Here is a 23199-nt window from a genome sequence, read left to right as displayed (position 1 = left end):
ACAACAGGACAGGGGGCCCAGCCAGCAGCTCCCACTTGCCAGTGGGCAGGCAGCAGAGCACCACCAGCCCACTGCCCCTACTGCTGTCTCTCCTCCACGAGAGGCTGCTCCCCCAGCCCGACAGGGAGCAGCAAATGCTGGCAGACGGGGTGTTTCCACTCATTCTGCTCTGAAAGCTAAAAGTGCCATTATAACATGATGCTAATAGCTAAATCTCAGCTGTATGTGCCAATTTGTGCTTGAGGAAGGCTGTTCTCCCCTGCACCAACTTAATGGGAGCAGACTGAGTGAGTGTTAAGGTTTTCATGCGGAAGGAAAATGCACATACAGCAAATGCCAGCAGTGCATGATGCTGCAGAGCAGGAGTTCTGGAAACGCTGGAGCAAAGCCTCCAACAGGGGATCATAATCCTCAAATACTGACTTGGAGGTGGCAGGCTTCTCTCCACGGCATATGCAGTTATAGTGAGCATTTGCAATATTTATTCTCCATTAAACATGTAGTGTAAGTATCAATAAAGATTGTTTGTCTTCTTTTACTGCCAATCTGACCTCGCTGTTAATAAAGGTAAGGAATAGCTTTTTTCATCAATATGGGAACACATGTAGATTGATATTTATCACTACATGGCCTGCTTAGAGCCCTTCTAGTTTTCTTTGAAGGATCACAAATTATTCACAACACTGCGGGGTTTCTTTAGTGATAACATCTGATACATTTTATATAACATCCTTGTTTTTGTATCTGATATCAAACCCTATAAACCACATCATTTTATGGGGAACCTGAAATTGGATTCCTCTGCAACAGAACATTTCCTCCCTTGACTGTCTGCAGCACTTTATAAAATATTTATTGCTAGGATGCCTAAAAATACACATAGCCCAGCACAGCTTTAAGATGGAGAACTATTTAGCAGTCATAGACTAGATTTCATACCACAGGGTTCTTATTAGGCATAGTTGCCTAGAAATCACACTTATTTTCTGAAACACGACTATAAAATATTTTCATTTCATATGAATAATTCAGCTCCCTGAACAGACAAAATTATATAATTTTTTTACTTCTTCAAGGTTCCACAGCAAAAACTGTGCTCCAAAAATATTCAGAGACCCAGGTGAACAAGCTTGTGTGTTTCCGTCTATTTATCTTTTATTTGAGAACAAATTTAATTACTCTTTGCCTGACACACATCACATATTTCTGGTCAAGCTTCAGCATGAAATGCAGAGATGCTGTTTTGGGCCAGGCATCCCCCAGAGTGATTCATGGGATGCTGAAAATTCCCTGGGCTTGGCTGCTTGCATATAAATCAGCCAGGGTTCTTCTCCGTAATGCAAATGGCAAGGCAGCCCTCTTTCCTGGCAAATTAAAGCAGTGACAAACACTTTCTCAGCACTACTCAGAGAGGCATGAATTCTCCAGGGAAACACAGCACAGTGCTTTGCACCAGCTCTGGAGAAAGGCAGAGACACAGAGCCACTGTCCCACCCTACCATCAGTGTCAGTGCGACCCCTGACAAAACTACACTCATTGGGGCTGTTTCAAGGGAAGCACCAAGAAATCAACCACTACTCCCACACATTCTGGTCTAGGTGGATGTCCCAGTTGCAGATGGTGAACAAGAGCCAGGACTTTGACACCATGATGTAGGGGAGAGGGCACTGGCAGAGATGCAACCCTTTGCTAGCAAGAGAGGGGTCACTACAATTCCCAGTTTTTGTGGATGTTGGAGGGTTCAACTGTAAAAAAAAAACCCTTACCTTTCCACTGTTATACCATATTTGTGTTTTTAAAAGAGTGAATTCCAGTATGATACACTAATCCCCTCCCAGCACTCAGGTTTTTCACTCTCAGTGGGATTTGTGTGAATGCACTGAGGTACCAGCTGTTACTGCATCCATGCTGCAGGAGCCTGGGTCTGGCTCTCCACCCTTTCTCAGGATACTTCCCAGAAAACCTGTTCCCTGTGCCTTGACATCACACAACAAGCTCAACCTGAGCAGGCCTGCCATTAATTCACTAAAATATTTTATTCACAGGCACATATGTTGCAGCATATTTCACCTTGTTCAAGGGACCCTAAAAGCCCATTGTCCACTCTCTGTAGGTATAGAATGCATCCATCTTGCTCAAAACAACAGCTTTGCTTTCCCCAAAGCAGTGGAATTGAATACAACTGAGAATTTCTGTTTGATGAGTATAGCAATCTTAATTGAGATTTAATGTTTACTTTACCAGGCTAAGCACAGAGCAAACGCCAGAGAAATTATTAGGAACAAAAAAAAAAAAAGGAAAAAAAAAAAAGACAAGACTAATTAACAGTGGCTGAAACTTGCTTGGTTCAAACAATACCCTGCCCAAATGATGGGGTTTGCCTGCACAGAAAAGGCTTAGCCTTGCAGATAAAACGTTGAACCCACAAGTGCCCTTTTATTTTCCAGCACCTGAACCAGTAATTAAAAGAGAATTCTTTAAAAGAAAGCATAATCTTACCTGCAGACAAGCAAAAGACTAAATATTTAATTCTTTTGTACAGAGTGAAGTGGGAAATGGGCAGAATGAGCATGTGTGTGTTTGGGGGACATTCTGTTTAATCCCTGCAGTTCATAATGCTTAGAGAGATACAATCACCATTTCATAGCTGCTTCACATGGGTGTCTGCTTTATGACTCTAAGCCACATTAAAATATCAATTCTAAGACTGATGAATAGTTACATTCAACTACAGACCCTCAGAGTTTGCCCTGCCTTTCCCACATCAAGAAGGATCTAGTTCTGGAGATGCCATGCCCTGCAAGCAATGGTTTTCACCTTCCCACTTTCACTTGCAAAGAACTATACACATTTAGAAGCTCTAGAGATTCAGGGAACTCATTACACCTGTCCCAAGTCCAAGCACTTAGATCAGCTCCCCTCCCACTTATGCATACTTATGCTTTGCAAAATAAAATTAAGTTACAGCTCCCTGCTTCTTTTTCCACAGGCAGACACCCATGACCTCCAAGAGCCTTCCTTTTAGCCCCTCCTGCTCTGCCTGATGTGGTGAGGGAGCCACTTTAGCCTGGAGAAGCAAGAGCTGCAATGCTTCAGTGCACAGCTGAGAGCTGGGGCTGGTACTGGGAATACCCAAGAGAAAAACATCCCTTTAGTGACAGCAGCAGCTGCTCAGCATTAAAACACAGAACCACGCAAGCAACAAATAGCCCTAATTGCTCTAGATAAGAAAATTATCTGCAAAGTGGAATGACAGAATCTCTGAAGTACATGAACAGAACCTTATCAGACATGGTACCACATTTTCTTAAGCAATCGGGACCTCCTCTGAGGACTCGTTCTGTTTCTCATGGTGATTGCTCTACTTTTCTTTTTCCCAGAGTTTTTAGCTACTGGGGATGATAAAAGAGGATTAATGACTGATTTTAATGTCATGTAACACTGGTAACATACATATAATGCAGTAATTATATAAGCAACTGTCTCTATAATCATTCTTCAAGGAATCACTATCTACAAATCTGCCACTTTGGCTTTAATACTACAGCCCTAACCTGTCAAAATCACATTGGATTTTCATTACAATACTGCAGAAGTTACACAAATGAGCTACAAAACCATGTCTTGCAACAAATCCATATTTCATGATATAATTTATACTGTGGAGAGCCAAAGCATAGAGACATTTAGGTAAAACAGGAACTTTCATTTTGTTGTGGTTTTTTGACTTCTTTACCTCTCCCACAGCAGTCCTGTGATGCTTTAGAAGTGCCAACACCTACAGTCATCTCTGTTGAAAGCTAAGCTGTACTGGACATTGAAAAATTTATGGATTTCAGATAGGAATTCCTTTATCTGACCTACACCTCTTTTGCTGCTCATCACATGAGAGATATTAAAGCACAAGGACATTTAAGAAAGAAATGAGACGAAGGAATAAAGTGCACAGGTGCTCACAAATGCAAGAACCATTCTAATCAACTCCTTGAAAAGTGGCTTCAGCATTGTGCACCAACTCCTGCATCCATGTCTGCTCTCTGTCATAAGTGCAATTTCCCTCTGATGGCAGCATCTAATTTTTTGTTTTCGTTAAAGGTTCCACTTTCCTAAATGAAAGATAATTAAAATAATTCCAAAAGCAAACAGCAAAAGGCAGAATTGCTTTACAAGAAAATTCTTTCCCTAATTGCTCTTTAAATTCACCTCCCACTTTTGCTTCCCTCCCATAATGTCAGCTGGATTTAAGCAGAAGTTTTCATAAGCAGGGATGAATTCCTCTGGTGTAATTCCACTAACAGAGTGTTGAGGTCTTGCAGGCCATTACCCCCACTGCTGCCAGAGGGAATTTTCCTGGGATAAAGACCAGTGTATCCACCAGCCTCTATGTCCTTAACAGACACTTCTGCAGAAGTTCAGATCATTAGGAGAGAAGCCCCTGGATCCAGATTATTTGCCCAGTTGTTCCACTATTACTGAGATGTCTTCTTAAATAAATGTGCTGTTGCTAACAGGCTGCTTTGGTTCATACACAGAAATATTTCTCAGCTAATGGATGTCTTCCTTAGGATGACTGTGAAAGGCCAGCCCAGAGGCCATGAGACATTGCCTGGGTCAAACAATCTCTGTAAACATTTTGAAACACAGATATGTAGAATCAGAATGCATCATGAAACCCCCAAAAAGTTTTATTCTTGTTATTATAATAACCACAAAATGGTGATGACTTTTAAAATACACCAACGCTGAAGAAGGATCAGTGACCTGAAAACTGCTGGTGTCAGGAAAGAAACATCTGAAGAACATCCACTAACAATAATCTACTTTAGGCTCAGTCAGGAACTGGTAATGCAAGTTCTCATTACAGTAATACAACAATGTTTATGCTTATGTTTTGGATTTGTAATTTGTTCGGGTCTTTCTACATTAAAACAATGCCTAGTGAAATGACAGCAAAATAAAACAGAAAAATGTATTCACTGTTCAGCATTTCTAAACAACTAATTTAAAGGTCCAAATTTGCAGTGGTGGGCATTTTTTCCTGCCTGAAGCTGTCTAATACATTTTCACTGCTAGAAAGGTCCATCTAACACTGTAATGCTGGAGAACTTTGGGAACAGACTGGACTTTATGACCCAGAAATTCTTTTTCAGTCTTATGCTCTCTTAGGTAACTATGAGTAAGTTCCTGTGTGGGTGAATGAACAACTATGAGTTTTCTGTAAAATTTGTGTCTTCCTAACTTCTTCCAGGCTTTCCTGCCTTCAGCCAGAGATGTCTCTTAACTGAACTGAAATTTTGCTGGAAAAGGCCCTGACATTTCTCCCATGCTAGTGATGGGTGGAGACTCTTTCTACATATGAAGAGATTGAATAAAGTAACTTCTTTCTGGTTTAGAAATAGCAAGGCTAAATTTGTTTGATATCCCATATTTGGAACCAATAAGACTCTCTCCCCAAAAGCAAACAGACAATAAAAAACACAATACTGATTTAGGTGAGCAAATTCTCACCTCTAAGTTCCTCAAGGTGGAAGTAGAATGAGATTTTTTCTCCTCAGTAGAGGATTTTGGTGTGTGGCACCACATTGACAGTGCACAGCCCTCCAGGTACACCAGCACCTCCCTCCCACCTACACTTGAATCCTGCTCCTGTTTAATGGCAGATGTCAGAACATGTGCAAAGATCACTCCTCTTTCTGGCAGCTGCTTTTCTTGTGACATTGTGCCTGACCATTTTATCAATGCACATCTCAAAATGTGACCTCCCCCAGGGACTCTCACAGATGTGCAGTTTCCAGACACTGGTCTGACCACAAATCTGTTTGCAGGTGACGGTCTGAAGAAAACCTGGTCCCAACCTCATTCTCTTCCAGTTTCCCTCTTTCCTTTTCAGGCAACACTTGAAAAGTGCTCTTTCATCACAGAATATCAGGGAGATTTTGCAACCATTCCAGCCTGCTGTCCTCCTTCACATCCAGAAAACCAAATTCCCACCGTGATTTGCTTTTCAGCCTATGTTTTTCTCTTTCCACAAAGTCTCCTATAAAAAAAGTTTGAAGACCCTGCTAAGCTATACATGTCCCAGTCTACCAGGCATCATTGTCTTTGCAATGTTACTTTGGACATGGAAAGTTTATGAAATTAGGCTCTGCAATAGTTTAGTTGCACATTTCAGATTCTGCCACATAATTTTCACGCTTGGTATAAATACCTCTCTCCTAATGGTTAAACTGGGTGAGCCAAGTGGTAGGGATATCTATTTTATTAAACTTTGCCAAAGTCTAACTTCATTTTAAAATCCCCAAACTCTCCCCCAATGCCTTATGTTAACTGATGCTACTCAAGAGCCACACATAGAAAAGGTTTTCTCATGCACCTTCCAAAGGTTGTTTGAAAAAACATCTACAGATAAAAGAAACCACTCTGAATGAAAGCCATTTTTTCCACTTATGTGGTTGAATGGATCTCTTGCTATTGGGAAATTTGGATCTCAGTTGCTTTGTTTTGAGCTTGATATTCCTCACACTTTTCCATGCTCAGCTGTGATAGCAAACTCTCCTCTTCTGCTGCCCATTTGTTCCCAGGTGGGAAACTTCCATTTTGTGAAATATCCAATCAGGCATTGCTGCCACCTGATTGCTTCCAGCAGCACAACAGCACCTGACAGGTAAATGCCAGATGTATCAGGAGCATCAGCTGAAACAATCCCACCCTGCCTTGCCTTTGTGTTCTCTGGTGAACTTTGGCATCAACCAACTGCAGATTCAGCTACTTGCCAGTTCTCCAGGCTGCTTTCATCCCTCCCCAGACCAGCCCAACTCACACCTGCTTATGTTCTCTCTTGTTACGGCTTTGGGAAAACACAAACAGGTTTTAACAGCCTTTTTCAGCATCACTACAGCCCTTCCTGGGGATAAACACACTACTGTGAGACTTTGCAGATTGCCACAAACTGCTTCTCTGTTTAATACTTCATTTTGGCAAACCTCATGGTGATAAAAAGATGGACAGTAAATGTCACGGAATGTCTGCTGTAATCCATGGAGTTGATGCCTGCCTGCATCTACTCTCTATTCAGGTCTTGCTGGAATTGAATTTTTCATAAATGTAAAACACAAAGAAAATAAAACTTCCCTGTTGCCTTCTGCAGCCTGAATCCTCTTGCTGTGCATCCATGTGTTACCCTCACTCTTTGGCAATGGTATTTTGATATCCTTCTCATGTCACAAAATACCACAAGAATAAACTGTAAAGTGTCTGAAGAGATTTCTCTTTCTGTAAATTTAGATGCCCTAGGCTTCTTAGGTTTGTTTTTTTTTTAAGGGGCTACAGGATCTTTTTCAAGACCAATCACCAGCTCATATAGAGTTTAATTCTAGTTCTAGAGTTTAATTAATCCTCTTTTTTGTCACCTCCTATCCAGTAATCAGTGTTTACTATGCTCAGGTGCTCTTGAGGATGGTATCACTTGTGAAGTTGGGAGTAGCACATCTGTCCAAAGAAGAGTGTCTGTTTGAAATCAGTTTACTCCAATACAATCTTTTCTCTTTGTATCAGGGCTGAAAGCTACCTGTGATCACTCTCAAATGCATAAGCTATCCTCCACAGCTGAGTCACAGCAGGAAAAATGGGAGATCATGTACCAAATATTTTTACATCTCCACCTGAGCATGGAAACATGCACACACACTCTCACTGCACAAAAGGGTCTTGTTTTGAAGGAGAAGCTTCCAATTAGCTTTCCCCACAAGGCTAATTTATAACTCTCTGTGACTTCCACAGCTGTAGCCCACAGCTGCATGCAACATTCAAAGTACCTGCTGAGGTATGAATCCTTTCAGAGAGTTTTCACAAACTTTGTTGTTCTGGATAACCCCTCATCTTTTGAGCACAAAAGCTGGTGGGTGACCTTGGAAAGGGTGCCTTCTGCATGGGCACAGTGTGCAAAGACAGGAATCAAAGCCAGCAGGCTTGTGGGTTCCTGGTGGCAGGCAGGATAGAATATCAGCTGCTTTGTTTTCAAAAATACTCTTAAAGCACTGAGACCCCTCCCTCTATATACTGATATGGCTCTAAGTGAAACCACAGCATGTGAGCTCCTGGCAAAATTTACAGTGCCAGAGGATGAGGTATGGAGCAAGGGCAGATGCAATGATGCTCAGCTGAATTTTCAGCCAGACAGAACAGTAATAAGATGCAAGTATTGCTCCCAGAAATTTCAAAGCGGGGAGGGAGGTGCTGGTCCTGAAATGAGAGTATAACACTCAGTCTTCCACTGCAAATGAGGTTAAAAAGTGAAATGAAGAAGAGAATGTGATACCAAGGGCAGGAGAGACAGTTACAAGACTTATTTGGAGATTTTAATTGGCATGAAATTGATGGTAAGGAGAGCACCACTGTTTCCCCTGATTTGACCTCTGCAGTGCGAGATAAACAAAACTTCACTGATAAAGACTTAAAATTATCTGGTACTCAATCAGCCACCAGCTTCATATAGACAAGCCAGTAAAAGTAGAGATCCTTGGAATGGAGCCAGTGTTTTGCTCCATTCAGCATCCAGACCTGGCTGGTTTCCTCAGATGGAAAAATTGTGGATTGGGCACACACCCCATGCTGGCAGCCCAAAATCAGGCCACCAGCACAAGGGTGAGCATCAGTGCTCCTGCACCTTGAAGGTGCCACCCCTGTATAATTCCTCTGTTATTTGGAAACCAAGAGCATCTGCTGAACAGAACATCCCTTCCAGTATTCCAGAGCCCTAACACCTTACATGGAAATCAGATCCAGCAATTTATGCAGCTCCCAACATTTTCAAAAGGTCAGGATGAATTTACAAAGACGAAGGGAAAACCCCGAGCTTCTTTTGACTGCTGAGCTCACCATTTGAGCACCACATTTGGCACCCATGTCTGAGTTATAGGACCTCTGAGGTCAGGGACAAAACCCAGGATATGTAGAACATGTGGTAGTTTCCCTAACTCCCACTCCCAATTATTTTACAGGGCTCACAGGTTATTCCTGCCTTTCCTTTCCTCTGAGAAATCACTCCCCCATCCCAGTTATTAGCATTAATACAATTAAGCATACATTCATGCAAAACCATTCCCAGGAGGAAGAAATGTCATCTCAAAATCAGCAAACAGTCACTGGAGGAAGAAGTCCAGCTGACCCAAAAGAAGCAGCTCAATGACTTTTTGGCAAATTTCAGTCCATGCACTTAATGCAAAACATTGAATCAAGAGTAGTACAAAAGGCACCTGGAAAACGCAAACAAAATTATGCTTTTTCTAACACACTTAATCATTAGACAGACAGCTTTAACATTCAGGATATTTTCAACTCAAAACACAATTTATTTGTAATTCCCAGTGCTGTCCATGAGGTGGATGTCCTGTTCTGGGATGCTGACACTTGAGGAAAAGCCCAGAAGAGAATATCCAAAGGAAGGGAAAATTACTTTTAATATCTGAAAATAATGGAAGTAATGTTTTAATGTAAGACTACGTGAAATAAAAGGGAGTTTGTAAAGCTCACCATTAATTGAATGGGTGCTAGTTTAAGAATGAGACAAATCTTCTCTGAAATGGCAGAATAATGGGATTAATACCTGTTTTGTCCAATTCTTTCTTCAATCATCAAATTCAGTTAAAATCAAGAAATTATCTGGCATATCCATAAAGGAATAAGGAACATGAAGTTCCCAGAAATACATGAAAGATCAGGATTTTCTGCAGGCAAGGTAGAAACAGAGATAATCCCACAGACTGATTGGGCAAGGAAGTAGGACCAGAGAGAACAGGACCCACAGTGCCAAGCCCTCAGCAAAGAGAGATGCAGGTTTTATTCAGGCTCTGAATAACACCACTGTGAGAACATTGTTTAACTAACATTTTTCACAGCTCTTACTCTGGTTATCAACACAACTAAGGCAACATCTTTCCATTTTGCTCTCCACAGCTCTGCAGCAGTCCAGGCATACACCATGCACTGACAGTCTGAGAAACTACTGAAGCTGCTTATAGTTCATTCAAGGGGAAAACCATTTTTTTCTGGTGTTGTCTTATTATTTAGTGATCTCAAGGTAGTTCTATCTAATTAATCACAAATAAGTGAGAATCTTCTCTTGGAACCAAAATGAATTACATTTGAGGTAGGCTTCCAAAAGGAATTAGTCACTTCCCCACTATGCATTTACTCAGGTTACTTTCAGTTTTCCTGTTTCCAAGTAGAGCAATACCTGAAGTTGAAAAGCTGACTTAAATCCTTGAAGCCATCTGGATACCTGGCTATAAAAAGAGTAAAGCAAAGTCTACTAGAGCACTCCAGTCAGTCTCAGCACAATGCAAGGCAGGAGCAGGGGTCACAGATCAGCTGCCAGAGCTCCTTATCCTGCAGTGGTTGCACACTGGAAGAATGTCTCCACTCTCATAAAAGCTGCTGCTCATTCCTGCTTCAGATAAGTCACCTAAATAGCAATGGGGAACAGACAGTACAGACGGTTTGGACACAAGGAAATTGTCTTGGTCTTTTTCAGGGCCAGGTTACCATCTCAGTCACCTATTTTAGGCTGCCAGAAAGCAAAGATTAGACAAAGTGACAGATACATTCTTATGAGCTTAAAAGTTGCTATTATTGCCTTTGTAACTGTGTGGTGCACAAAAACAGTGAGATTTGAATGTCACACGTCCTCCCCAGTAACCCTGAAGGAGTATTTTGCAAAGGTCACCTTTGCAGCCTTTTCAGATGCCTCTTCTACCACTTTACTTGCTTTATTCCCTAGATATCCCCACTAGAAAGGGGAAATATGTAGCATTAGAAACTTGCTGCACAGGTAAAGCTGCAAAGGGAAGATTGAGGGCTGGTGAAGTTGGCAATGGTCAATGTAGCTTATGGAAAAACTGGGGTCCTTGTTCATGCCTCTAGGTAAAGATTGTGCATCTGGCAACCTAGCACTTAAGATACTGGTAGAAAAAAACCCAAATTATGCTTATTTTCTCTTAGCTGTTTCATGCACCCTGACCCTTCCAAGAGTTAGCAGAAACATCCTACTGTCTGTTCGGTTAGTTAGAATGACTAAAAATAGATAGAAAGAAGAGTATCAGAAATGCTCTCCTGTAAAGTCTCTTCCTAACCAAAACCGAACAAGGCAACCATCATTCAACATGCCCTGAAAAGAGGGGACTCCCACTGGTCCAGAATGAGTTTAAACTCGCTTCAAAGATCCAAACTGTGTTTCTCAGGCTTAAGCACAAAGAGGAATGGGGGTGCAGCACCCCAGCGCTGCGCCCTTGGCCAAGAGGACAGTTATTCCTGGCGCTGTTGCCGCGCGCGCTGGAGCCGGGCAGCGCTGCTCACGCGGGACGTTCCGCCGGCGCGGTTGTCAGCCAGGGCCCGGGGCTGCTCAGGCTGTTCAGGGCAGATGGACATCCTCTAGGAAACCACAAGCTGCACTGCTCAGCTTGGCTTTGCAAGCCTCCGTGGAGCTGGCACGGGCCAGGGGAAGTGAGCTTCCCCAGGACGCGGCGGCTGACGTTGACATCAACCTCACAGAACAGATTTGCATTTGGCAGCGCAGCTCACCGGAAGGGATATTTTTACTGGCCTGCTCTGATTTTGGCTGGGGGACCTCCCACCCCTTCCTTGCTGCCACCTCACGGCTCTAAAGCATGGAAGAGGTTTGTGCTTTGTCCATGTATTCATTCCTCAGCTTCCCCAGGTTTGGTGCATTACTGACGCTTAATACCAGTGTATATATACCTGTGTTATTGTAAAGCAAAATTGTGACTTTTCATTCACTGCCATATCCCTTTTATTAAGCAATTCTAACACCAATTAGGAACTCAAAAACATGCTTTGCTCCCAAATGCCATATAAACTTCATTTCTTCCTTCTACTGTACAATACAACCTACAGAGATAACGTGTATTTTTATGACTAGTCTCTGTGCAGCTGCTTTCCTAAAGATCTTTTGGTAAAGCATGATAAAAGAGGTGAAAACCAAAAGCCATTGTCCACTTCTTCAGTGCAGCTGTGCCCCAGGTGTACAACTGCATTGAAGAAGTGGACAATGGCTTTTGGTTTTCACCTCTTTTTACTGCTTTGAGGGAGCAGTAAAAATTGGTAGCAGTCATAGTGCTGACATACAGCCCCAGACACTCTAATCACCCTTTTTCTCAATAAACTTGCTCAACAACTTTGGTAACCTAATGCATGTCCTTAACAGCTGAAATAATTAAAAAAGAAAAAATTCAAATTCCAACAAAACTCCTGAATGACTAGAGTGGAGCAGCACTAAAACCACCACAGAAAAGCAAGGCATTCTCCCCAGCCTCCAGTATGGAAAAAATACAATAACAGCAGATATAGAAGTGTAGTCTTCACAATGAAAGTGATCTAGCATGGGAATTTTGAAATAGATAGGAAAGGGAATAAGAGAAATCAAAGGAACTAAAAGGAAGAAAAAATACACAACTTGTGGAAACTCAAGGAAAATAATTTAAGTCTTCATATGATTTAGTATTGGCATGCAGCCATACCACAACCAATTTAGAGAAACCAGTGAACAAGGCACTAACATTATTGGAGCCAAGAAATGCAATTTACTCAGTTCTAAAGTCCACAACTTACTGTATCAATTTCTGGATTTGGGCCAAAAACATATGGCCAGGCTCAAACCAGAAGGTGTTCCAAGGTCCTGGACATTACAGACTCGCAGCGTGAGAAATGCCTCATCACCTGAAAACTTCCCAGGTCTTCGCTGGCAAGGAATCATTTAGTTTGTGGGATGGAATTTAAAATGAATCATTCTGGTGAAAATGCCATCTTGCTCATTTCCCATTTAACTTTTGATTTACTTTAAGCAACAATCATCCAAGATAGCTGGGTTTAGAAATCAATGCATATGTCCTTACATACTTAGACTTCACACTCTGCGCTGTTCGGACTTCTGCCAGGGGTAGAATGTCAGTGACAGTGAAGTCACTGACAGCATTTCTATTGACCTCAGGGATGGTAGAATTTCACCTTAATCCACCTTTTATGGAAACCCAGACAAACTGCTGCACAGGGCTAACTGGAGGGTCCACAATACTCAGATTTCCTGCACCTACAGAACACACTTTCTAATCCTTATCCTTCCATCCTTCCAGTTTTTTTTCAGAGGTTACACGTTTTTTCCTTTCTTTAGTAGAGAAGGGCATTCTCTAGAATTACCATTCTCTAGCAATGCAGCCAAATGCACAGAAGCAGTCCCAACAAGTACTTTTTCTGAGGAACTGTAAGGGTTTTGTTGGCTGCCTCCTGAGGTACCCCAAATTGTTTCAGATAGCTGCTGCCTCTAAGTTTTGCCCTCAGCCCCTACTCTGTCTCATCTTGATCTGGTACTTAGATTGGAGGCATTACCTGAAGTTTCACCCAAAAGGGATTGAAAGATAGGATCTGAGAAAAAGGGATTAGCCCTTATTAATGGCATGTGATTATACAGCTGAATCTAATTATTCACTCCGCTGGCAGAAAATGAAGTACAGTTCAGATATAGACAAAAAGAGAAAGCCAGTGTGGAAAAGCATAGCAAAAGACTGTAATCATACAAGCTACCCTACAAGAGGGACTTTTTGTGAATTTAATAGACTTCTCCTAGATCTGCTGGTCACAGCAACTTGCAAGAGCAGGGCAAAACACTCTATGGGTTGAAAAAGCATATCAAAAATATAAAAAACAAGAGAGAACAATAAATGCAGAAATTAAAATCATCACTGTCTGAATGTGCAAAACAAGTGTAAAATTAATTTTTGTGTCAGAAAAGCTGAAAAACAGCTAATTCATAAAATTTAGCAATAGAGTGACAAAACTTTGTGGCAATACACACAACTAAAACTAATTATAAAATATTTCAAGCTACTGAACATGTCAACCAAGAAGTATGAAAATCATTTACTCTTCACCAACAAGTTCTGTCTGTCAAGCTTCTCCTTGTCTAAGAATGAATTTTGTGCTTTCTTCAACTTTTTATCTTGAAAGGCTTTTTCGTGTGTATGTACACAGAACCCAGCCAAGCTGTGACACCATCTCCAGCAGTGTGAAGACAAGGAGCTCTGAGGAGAGGAAACAACTCCTCTAAGCAGTGGCAATGGCTGACCCAGGGCAGAAGGGTGTCAGCAGTCAGAAATCCTTTTACTACGCACAGCTGCTATAGTTGACATAGCTGTAAAAAGAAAAACCCACCATGATTTTAGTAGCTGTGATGAGAGAGAGGACAGATAAACAGCTAGTGGTCCAAGATTTCCTAGAGTATATATCCCACTATGATTGCAGCAAGTTAGGTGTTCCCTCATCTGTGTCTCCAGACTATCACACTTCAGATAAATCATCAACTTGGCAAAGAAGCAAGTTCAGAAGAATGTGATTTTTCAGTCTGAAGGTTTGTTCTGTGCACCTCTGTTCTCTGCTGCTCCACCTTCTGTAATGGCAACAGAGATGGTTGAACCCCCTCTGCATTTCCCCCTTGCAGTAAAGCCATGCTGACAACTCTTAACTTTCTCTGTCATCTCAAATGAACAAGGTCAAAAAATAAATCCTCTCACACTGTGACTGGGATTTCTTGCTAAATCAGCATTACACCAAGACATAAAGCACAGTTGAGTTTCTAAACATTGTCCTTAGGCTGTTTGTCTCCTCTGAATTCCTGTTGAATATTGATTTGGGATTTAAAGGTCCAGCTGCCCACCTAATCAGGTTGTGTATACCAACTTTGACTGATTAATGGGTTATTCTAAATGCGCATCTACCTCAAGGACCAAAGAACATGGACAACGTGAACTTTTCTTCTCTTGCCTCATGCCACAAGGTTTCAGATCAAACTACACCTTTACAGAAATACAGGCTTGCTCTTCAAGATACAATCACCAACCAGATTTTTCTGTGAATTTTCTTTTTCAGACACATCTAAGGCAATTTGGCCAAGCCTTAGTTATAAGAAATCTTAAAATATCAGAAAAATTACTTGGTATTAAACTTGGGACCACATGCTGGCTTTTGAGATATTCATAAGTCCAGCAGACCTTACATTAAGCAAATGGAATTCATTTTGTACACGCCATCTATATGCATCTCTCCACAGGTGAGCTGCCATCTAGGCAGGTTTAATGGACAATTCCTCAGGCTTCCCTGGCAATTACTCCTCTGCTGACCTGGAAGGATCATTAATATTAGGGAGTTGAGATGCAATTCAATTTCCATTTTGGCTCGGCCCTAAGCTTCCCCTAAGTGGATGCTGTCAGCTGTGTCAAATTATATATGATGCCTAGGTGCTGTGGAGGATTATTAAGAAGAGTTGGAAATAGTAAACTCAATTCACAAAGTTTTCAGCCTGAACTTGAAGAGGGGCCTAAGATACCAACAGGCCAGAGCCATCTGGCATGGTTACAACCACCCATTTTTATTTTTTTTTTCCTGGGATGAGCTGCTAATGGGAAGAGCAAAATCAGGTATTGATTAGCCCAGAGCAGTAAGAGAAGAGCTGCTGTAGAGAGTGGCACATTAAGTGATTTAAATGAATACAATAAAAAACCCCAAAAGGCTTAATGGCAGAACTCTGAGGAAGCCCAGCTAGCAAATGCAAACAGCATTACACAATACACCCTGTCCGCCAAAGGAGAGAAGGTTTGATGCTCAGCCCCACAACTGCAGCAATGAATGAGGTCAGATAGTTTGGATCCAGTTCAGCCTTTTCACAATCATGAAAAAAGCCTCCCAAACCATAACTTCTCTCTCAACACATTGTTACAACCTGTAAACCAGAATAAAACTGAACCGTCTCTCCCGCTTTATTCTCCTCTGACTCATTTGAAAGAAAACAAACACACCAAAAAAAAACCTTTTCCCCTTGCCTTTCTAGCTACTGGGGGAAAATGAGATTTCTGTACAGATGGAAGCTGCTGATTCCTTGCTTTAGAAACCCTTTAACCTCTTCTGGCAGCCCTCACCCGCACCTTTGCCTTCCTCCACTATCACAATACACCTGTCCCACCTGATGCCAGCCCTGGCTTTGCCAGCAGAATTCCCATGGTGCACGCAGGCGCCAGACAGCCACGGCATTTTAACTCTTCTTGGGGAGAATAAGGAGCTGAAAAGATCATCAACCTCCCCAGAGGAGCTGGGCACTCACACAAACACACACCCTTCTGCTCGTTTTCAGGTAACAGGGAAGGCTTTGTAGCCCGTGCTCATTTAAATCAGATGCCTTGCAGGTTTGTTATTTGAAAAACAAACAAATAAATAAATAAAAGGAAACAACTCACTCTTCGTGTTAGAAACAAGCAAATAAACAATCAACCTTTGAGAAAATACACAAACACTTTCATTGTCATCAGCATGCAGCGATTTACCCTCCCCCAAAAGATTAGAAGCAACTCATTTAAAAATGAAGCTACTTTGCATTATATATCACCACATTTTAGTCCATCAGATACAGTCATTCATTGATATGCAATTTTTCTTATCAAAGCATGCATATAACTCACAGGAATTCCCGTTGTGCAAATGCTCACTGCAAAAAAATCAAATCAAAACAAGTACACACGTACGTACACACACACGTACACACATATTCTAAGCCAAGATGAAAAGCATGCATGGTCAGGGTTTAAGCATAATTTAAGCCAAAATAATTGCTAGATTGTTAAAAAGAAAGCAGCCTGGCAACTATTTGAAGCAGGTTTTATTCATGCTTTTATTTGATTCTTCTCGATTTTCCTTTCCTTTTAGACTCAATCGTAGCAAACATGCTCAAAAAAAAGAAAAAAATGCCTATTGTTTAAAAAAAAGCAGATGAGAAAAATTTAAAAACAGCAGCATCCATGCTCTGGGTACCAAAGCATTATTTTCTTGGAGCAGAAAAGAAAAAAAAAATACAATTTAGAAGCTTTTCTAGATTTAAAACCGATATCGTGCAGAAATTTGATCTTGATATTAATGACATGAAATCTCCAAGGAGACATATTCTAATTTTTTTTTAGTTAAAAAAAAGTAATTTTCAGTTAATCGGTGCAAATGCCTTTTTTTTTTGGTTTGGTTTTTTTTGGTTTTTTTTTTTTTTTTTTCTTTCTCCTCCTTGCTGTCAGCCTAAAGGTATCTTAAACCCTGCATGCGGCAGTGCTTCGCCTGTGCGCTGCATCGGCTGTGAGAGAAGAAGCTACCTGCGAGTTTTCACAGTGCCATCTCATATCCATGTCTGCCTGGCTACCCTGCGTGCTTACGGCTTTTTTTTTTTTTTTTCTTTTTCTTTTCCCCCTTCCTTCCCTTCCTCTCTCTCTCTCTCTCTCTCTCTCTCTCTCCCCCCTCCCCTCCTCCTCCTCCTCCCCGCTTAATTCTTAATGGAAATCCTAGGAAATTGAGTCCATCCTCTGAAATCAATACTGGTGACAGGCGCGCTGCCTGCCTCCGCGGGAGCCGGGGATGATAAATTGCCTGCGCATCCGCCCGGCCTATCAGTGCCCGGCGCTCCGCCCGCCCCTGGCCGCGCCCGCCGCCGCCGCGGGGACACCGGGGACGCCGCACGGCGCTGCGGAACCGCGCCGGAGCGCCGGGATGCGCCGGGATGCGCCGGGATGCGGCGGAGGGAGGGAGGGAGGGAGGAGCGGCGCCCCGCCTGCCACACCCGCGGGCAGCGGGGCGACACCGACCCCGGCGCCTCGGCGGCGTTACCGCTTTAAAAAAAAAAAAAAAAAAAAACCAAACAAACAAACAAACCAAAAAAAAAAAAAAAAACCAAAAAAAAACCCTACAAAGAAGCCAGCCATAATCATCCGGCAGAATTCCACAATCGCCGCGGAATGGGATCGCGCGCCTTCGTGCTGGAGCCGCCCCCGCCCCTCGCTCCAACGCGGCGCTTCCCACTTGGAAGCGAGCGGGCAAGGCACAGCACGGCACGGCACGGCCGGGATGCCGCGTGGAAACCCGCCAAGCACATCTGCCTCTCCTTGGCTGCGCACAGAGCCCAGCGCTGCAGAGGTGCTGGAGCGAGCTCGACCAAGCGACTGCTGAGAAGAGGTTTGTCAAGCTAGTCACCAGTTCCCAAAGTCCAGCCGCAGCGTCTGGCCAACAGATTCCTTTAACAGCAACACCATTTCTTTTTATTTGGCCCAGAGAGAATTTTTTCCTTTTTTTAATTTTTTTTTTTTTATTTTCTCTTAACAGTTTTCACAAATCCCGACAGTCATAACATAGCAAGCGCCCACCTTTTGGCTTTTCCAGAAGCCCTCAAAATCTACTTTGAATAATGAATGTCTATGCTGGGGAAAAAGACAAGTGAGATACAAAAAAGTCAGGTGATACCAACTTTGCATTTCCCCTGACAGGAGCTCGGAGATGATAAAAACTTGCCCTGACGCACCCTCAACCCACCCATTTCAGGGGCAGCAGGTTGCCTTTTTCAAAAGGCATATTGAACTTGCAACATCGTTTCGTAAATGACACCTCTGCATGTTACAGCTAATGGCCAAAGCGCGTGGCAGTAAAGCAAAGCTGATGGGCAGTGTCTTGATACCCTTCTTCATGAAAAATAAATTGAAATGGATTGGAAAGATCTGCTCTGCATGAAAAACATCTCCCTCCTCTAAACAGAGCCAGGCTCGACCAGAGGTTGTGTGGCTCAGTAAATTTGCATAGCGTGCCTGGATTTTTAATATTCAGTTATTAAATATAAGTGTGTGTAAAAGGTGTCTATCTACCGTGTTCTTTTCCTGGTGAATTGAAAAATAACAACCCACGGACAGCAGCAGGGCTGCTTGCTGGACACAGGGGCTCTCCATGTACATTCATTTGGCTGCAACTCAGCCACAGCCAAAACAGTTAATGCTGAAGGAAACACTGCACTGCTTGTTGGAAGTGGCATTCCTATTTGTTAAATGTCTGTCTGTGCCACGTGGCGCTAATTAGAGGAAAGTCATTGCCCTGAGGCTCTTGCACTCGCTTTATGCTGGAACCTGACTCCTGGCCCTAAAGCTGGCAAACTTTAAGGCAGTGTGCTGGTGGATGGAGCAGAAAGCACTGTGCTCTCCTGTTCCACACATTGTTTTCTAAATGTGGGCCAGCAAAATTAAAAGCTGGAGTTGAACATTGTATTTTGATAGTTCTCACAGCTGGAAAGATCTTAGCTTTTTCATTAAAGCAATTCCTGACCCTCTGAGACCACCCTAGAAATCCCCAACCTTGACTCAGCACCTTTCCCCTTTTGGAAGATGGCAGAGGACACCATCAGGCCAAAATTGTTTCCTTGTCCAGTGTTTTGTGGCAGTGGTCAAACCTTCAAGCCTTGTTTTCCCATCCCTGCTCAGGGACCAGCACAGAGGACAGGAAGGGCAATGCCCATGGTCCATGCTCAGCAGCTGTGCTCTCCCTGCCCTTGTGGCATCAGCATCCATTTCCCTGGGTTGCCTGACAGCAGCTCCTGCAGGGGCTGTGTCCTCAACAAAAGGAGTTCATTTGGGGGGCAGAAGAAATAAGAAAAACACTCCTATTTTAATTAAGAAAATTATCTAAATGAGAATAATAAATACCATTTCAAGCAGATCAAACAATGTGGTCCTTTCACGTTTGCTAAGTCAGACTTCATTAACCCCAGCATGTCCCTTCCTGAAAGACAGTACCAAATTATCTCTAATATTTTGCTTGAGGCAGTATTTTTCAGAAGTGTGATTCTACAACAACACCATTAACAGTAATGGACTGTCATGTGTCCTGTTATTCAGGGCACTAACTAAAGCAGCAATAAAAGGAATTGTATAAAGATGGATGACAGAGCCCTAACTCCTCTCAAACGCTGAGCAGATGTCTGTCAGGATGAAATGCTGTTTGAGAAGGCTTGCCTTGAAGAGCCAGGGGGAAATGCTGCAGAGCACAGCTTGCTGTGAGCTGTGCTAGGTCAGAAAGCCTCATCCTACAGATTCTGGCTGTCCAGCAAAAAACAGCTTGCAAGAGAATTCCTTCTGTTGGGGAACAACCCTCCATCTAACCAAGTTCAGGGGTTTTTTGCCTTTCATGGAGATGCAGCTGTCTGTGTATCATGTGTGATGGGCTGTGGTATGATGTGGAAATACAATAGACAGTGTGGCTGGGATAAATTTTACCCAAAGGATGTGAAGGCACTTATGGGCTTAGCGTGGCAAAGCAGTTAGAAATGATCTGACTTTACACTTAAGTACTTGCAACTTTGCATTTAAGTAAACTCCTGAGTGCTTTGTTGAATCAAGTCCAAGTATACAAAAAATAAAACTAAATGCAAAAAAGCAATGAACCTGAATTTGCTTGACTACACACTCTTGAGCTGTAGATGAGAGTTTTGCTGAATATAAATTTTGCCAAATATATATAAAATATCACTTGAAAATTTGCTTGTCAATGCAGTGAGCAATAGGAAATGAGTTGGATAGCATATATTTCACATCAAGGGACACTGTAGTAAATATCACAAAGACAAATCTCTATAGTTACTAAAATGCAGAAACAGCATTATGCTTGAAAAACATAGACAAAAAAATTCTGTTAAACCCACCATACACAACTGAGAACAGGAGAAGCCAAACTTGTGATTTGATTTAGATCTAAATACGCTACATATTTCATTAAATAAACAGGAACTGTACAGACATATCATCATTAAAATCCTTGCTAGTGCACTGAATAGGCAGTTTTTAAAAATTATTGTAATTTATCTAGGAAAAAGGTCTACTCAAGAACAAAAAAGCCCCCAATTATTTTATATTGTCTTTTTTAGATACCATTTTATCAAAAAAAATTGCATGTGCAATTTAGACACAGGTGGAAGCCTTCAGTTCTTACACTTCAGCCTAAGGGAAAGCACAAATTAAGCTGCTTGAAATGAGAATGAGATATTTTATATACTATCCACCACTTCAAATGTGCTTAATGAATGTGAAAGTTATGTGAGCTTTAAATATAAATGTCTGTGCATCCTTAGGGATTAATTTGCCACTTCAGCTTGAGAGTCACATCTCTCTTATGGCCAAGGTGGGCCTCCACTGATGCCCTGTCCCCTTCAAGTCCCTCAATATTGTCCTTGGGAAACATATTTAACAACTTTGAGGTGTATGTGGGTTTGCTGAGTGAGATTTAATTTTGTAATTACTTGTGCACAATCTCATTCCCATCCAGTGAGAGCTGGTGCTGAGGAGGAAGCCTTAACTGTTTTCATGGCACAACTGGGACAGTATTTGGGACTTCATCAACGTGACACCTTCACTTTGCGCCTGGGGACTCCTGCAATACTCCACCCTGCTGAGCTACTGAACTCTGGGAAATGAGCATCATTGTCAGCACTCTGTGTCATCTCTGTGACACTTAGTGTACTTGCACCTGTGACAAAATTACCCCCTTCTGGCAGGAAGTCTGTAATCTCTTCCCAGAGCTCTGAACTCTCCCATCATGCTGTCAGCCAGGCTGAACCCATCAGGCTGGCTTGCAGACTCCTCCATTCCCATGGATCACAGGAAAACAAGCTCAATAGTGATGACAATCTTCAAGGGAGCTGCCCTCCACTGCTTAAAAGGTCAGGATCCTCCTCCTTCTTTAAGCAAATGGAAGTAGAAAAACTGTCAGTGGAAAAAAAATTACTCCCTCAAGAAACCATAATTTAGATCAATCCTACCTGTTTGGAACTAACAGCTGCCATCAGACTTTAGTCCCCAACTCTATACTGTCAAGAAACAGATTAAATGTACTCTTTTTTTCTGGGCACACATATATTTTCATTCTCACTTCATCTTACCTCCTACTGTGATTCCCTAACATTTTTTTTCTGGCCTTTCCAAATCCTTCTACACCTGGTTAATCAACAGTGTCATAATAATACACAGGGAAAATGATGACACGCAGCTATTATCCTAATTATATAGAGCACCTTTATTTTGTCTCAATTGTCTTCATAAATGATGTTTCTTACCCATGCAAATATTAGCACTACTTGATTGCTCATACCTATCTGGTTTAGTCATAAGTACTCATTGCCTTTTCTAGGTTAGAGGGGGGGAAATTGCAGGGGAAGATACACAGATACAGATGTAGGAAGGGGAAAGAAGTCATGGCTTTGTATCAAAATCTTTTCCAAGGATGATTAAGAGTGAACAACTCCAAACCTCTATTTTTGAAATGGCAAAATCAAACATTTGTTGCAGCATGTTTAAAGCTGAATGCCCGTAGAACAAAGAGAATGAAATTTTTCTCCTAGACTGCCACAAAAGCAGACACAAAGAAACAATGTATGATACCCTTCTGTGGGGGGAAAAAATAATCACAGATAAGATAAATTCAGAGCAGCATTCTGAAATTTTCAGGTACATTTCCCATGATTTTCTAATTAAAAATAATCCAGGATTACAGTGTCTTATTATTCACATGGTTCCATTTTGCCCCTGTAGCTACACAAAGGATGCCAGGTGTCACATGCAGAATGTATTCACCCTTGGTATGATCTCCTGGCTGGGAACAGGGGTTTTACCCCACTGTTTCAGTCTAGGAAATATTGAGGCTGCCTTACATGAGTGTCCACTGTCTAAAAGAATTGGAAATACATCATGTGCCTTGCTTTCTGCAGCAAGTGCCCCTCTGTACAGGTCACAAAGTCCTAAATAAACTAGCCCTAAATCCCCACAGATGATTCACATGGGAAGCCCCTACTTCTTTTTTATAGGGGGACAAAGGAACCACAGAGCAACAATGGACTGTTGACAATCTCTTTGTCAATAAACCTTCTTGATTTGTTATTTTAGTGGTAATACAGGTGTTATTCTCATTTCAGTGAGTGTCAGTTCAGGGGTTTATTAGGGAACCTGAAATATCTCCAGAGGCTCAGCAGTGTCAGCCTGAGACACAGGGTCAAGCTTAGCACAGCTAAGAGAAAACTTTTAAATTACCTAAAGTTTTTTTCTTTTCCTGCAAACAGCAACAGGATCCAGAGAAGAGAGGAAAATGAACTCCAGTACCTGCAGCAGCACCTCAACAACGTGTGCTTTGCAGGAGAAGCACATGAAGCTGTAAACATGAAAACAGAAGCTGGGGGGGAAGTGGTGTCTGAAGAGAGAGACCTACATCTGCCTTTTGCTCTTTGTTGTGAGAGAGCATGTCAGAGATCACGTTTTCTTCCCCCAAATAAGAACAAGGAAAAGAATTAAAAATGAAAGTCTTTG

At 42.1% G+C, this 23199-nt stretch overlaps 1 protein-coding gene across 35 annotated transcripts in view; it reads right to left on the bottom strand.

Moving 5' to 3' along the window:
* NRXN1 (neurexin 1) overlaps window positions 1-23199 on the bottom strand; it is a 678846-nt gene that overhangs the window by 36032 nt on the left and 619615 nt on the right. For 2 of the 35 annotated variants that reach the window (XM_036379403.2, XM_036379404.2), the window contains exon 1: window positions 17194-17289. The exons of the other annotated variants lie outside the window; for them this stretch is intronic. In XM_036379403.2, the coding sequence (XP_036235296.1) occupies window positions 17194-17226 (33 nt within the window). In that variant the 5' untranslated portion in view covers window positions 17227-17289. Of the gene's footprint in view, window positions 1-17193; window positions 17290-23199 lie in introns of those variants that run through there. 35 annotated transcript variants of the gene reach the window in all.

The sequence above is a fragment of the Molothrus ater genome, chromosome 3 (genome assembly GCF_012460135.2).
Source record: "Molothrus ater isolate BHLD 08-10-18 breed brown headed cowbird chromosome 3, BPBGC_Mater_1.1, whole genome shotgun sequence".
Taxonomy (NCBI): Eukaryota; Metazoa; Chordata; class Aves; order Passeriformes; family Icteridae; genus Molothrus; species Molothrus ater.
Note: the sequence above shows the minus strand (reverse complement) of the source record. Positions and strands in the feature narration are given on the sequence as shown.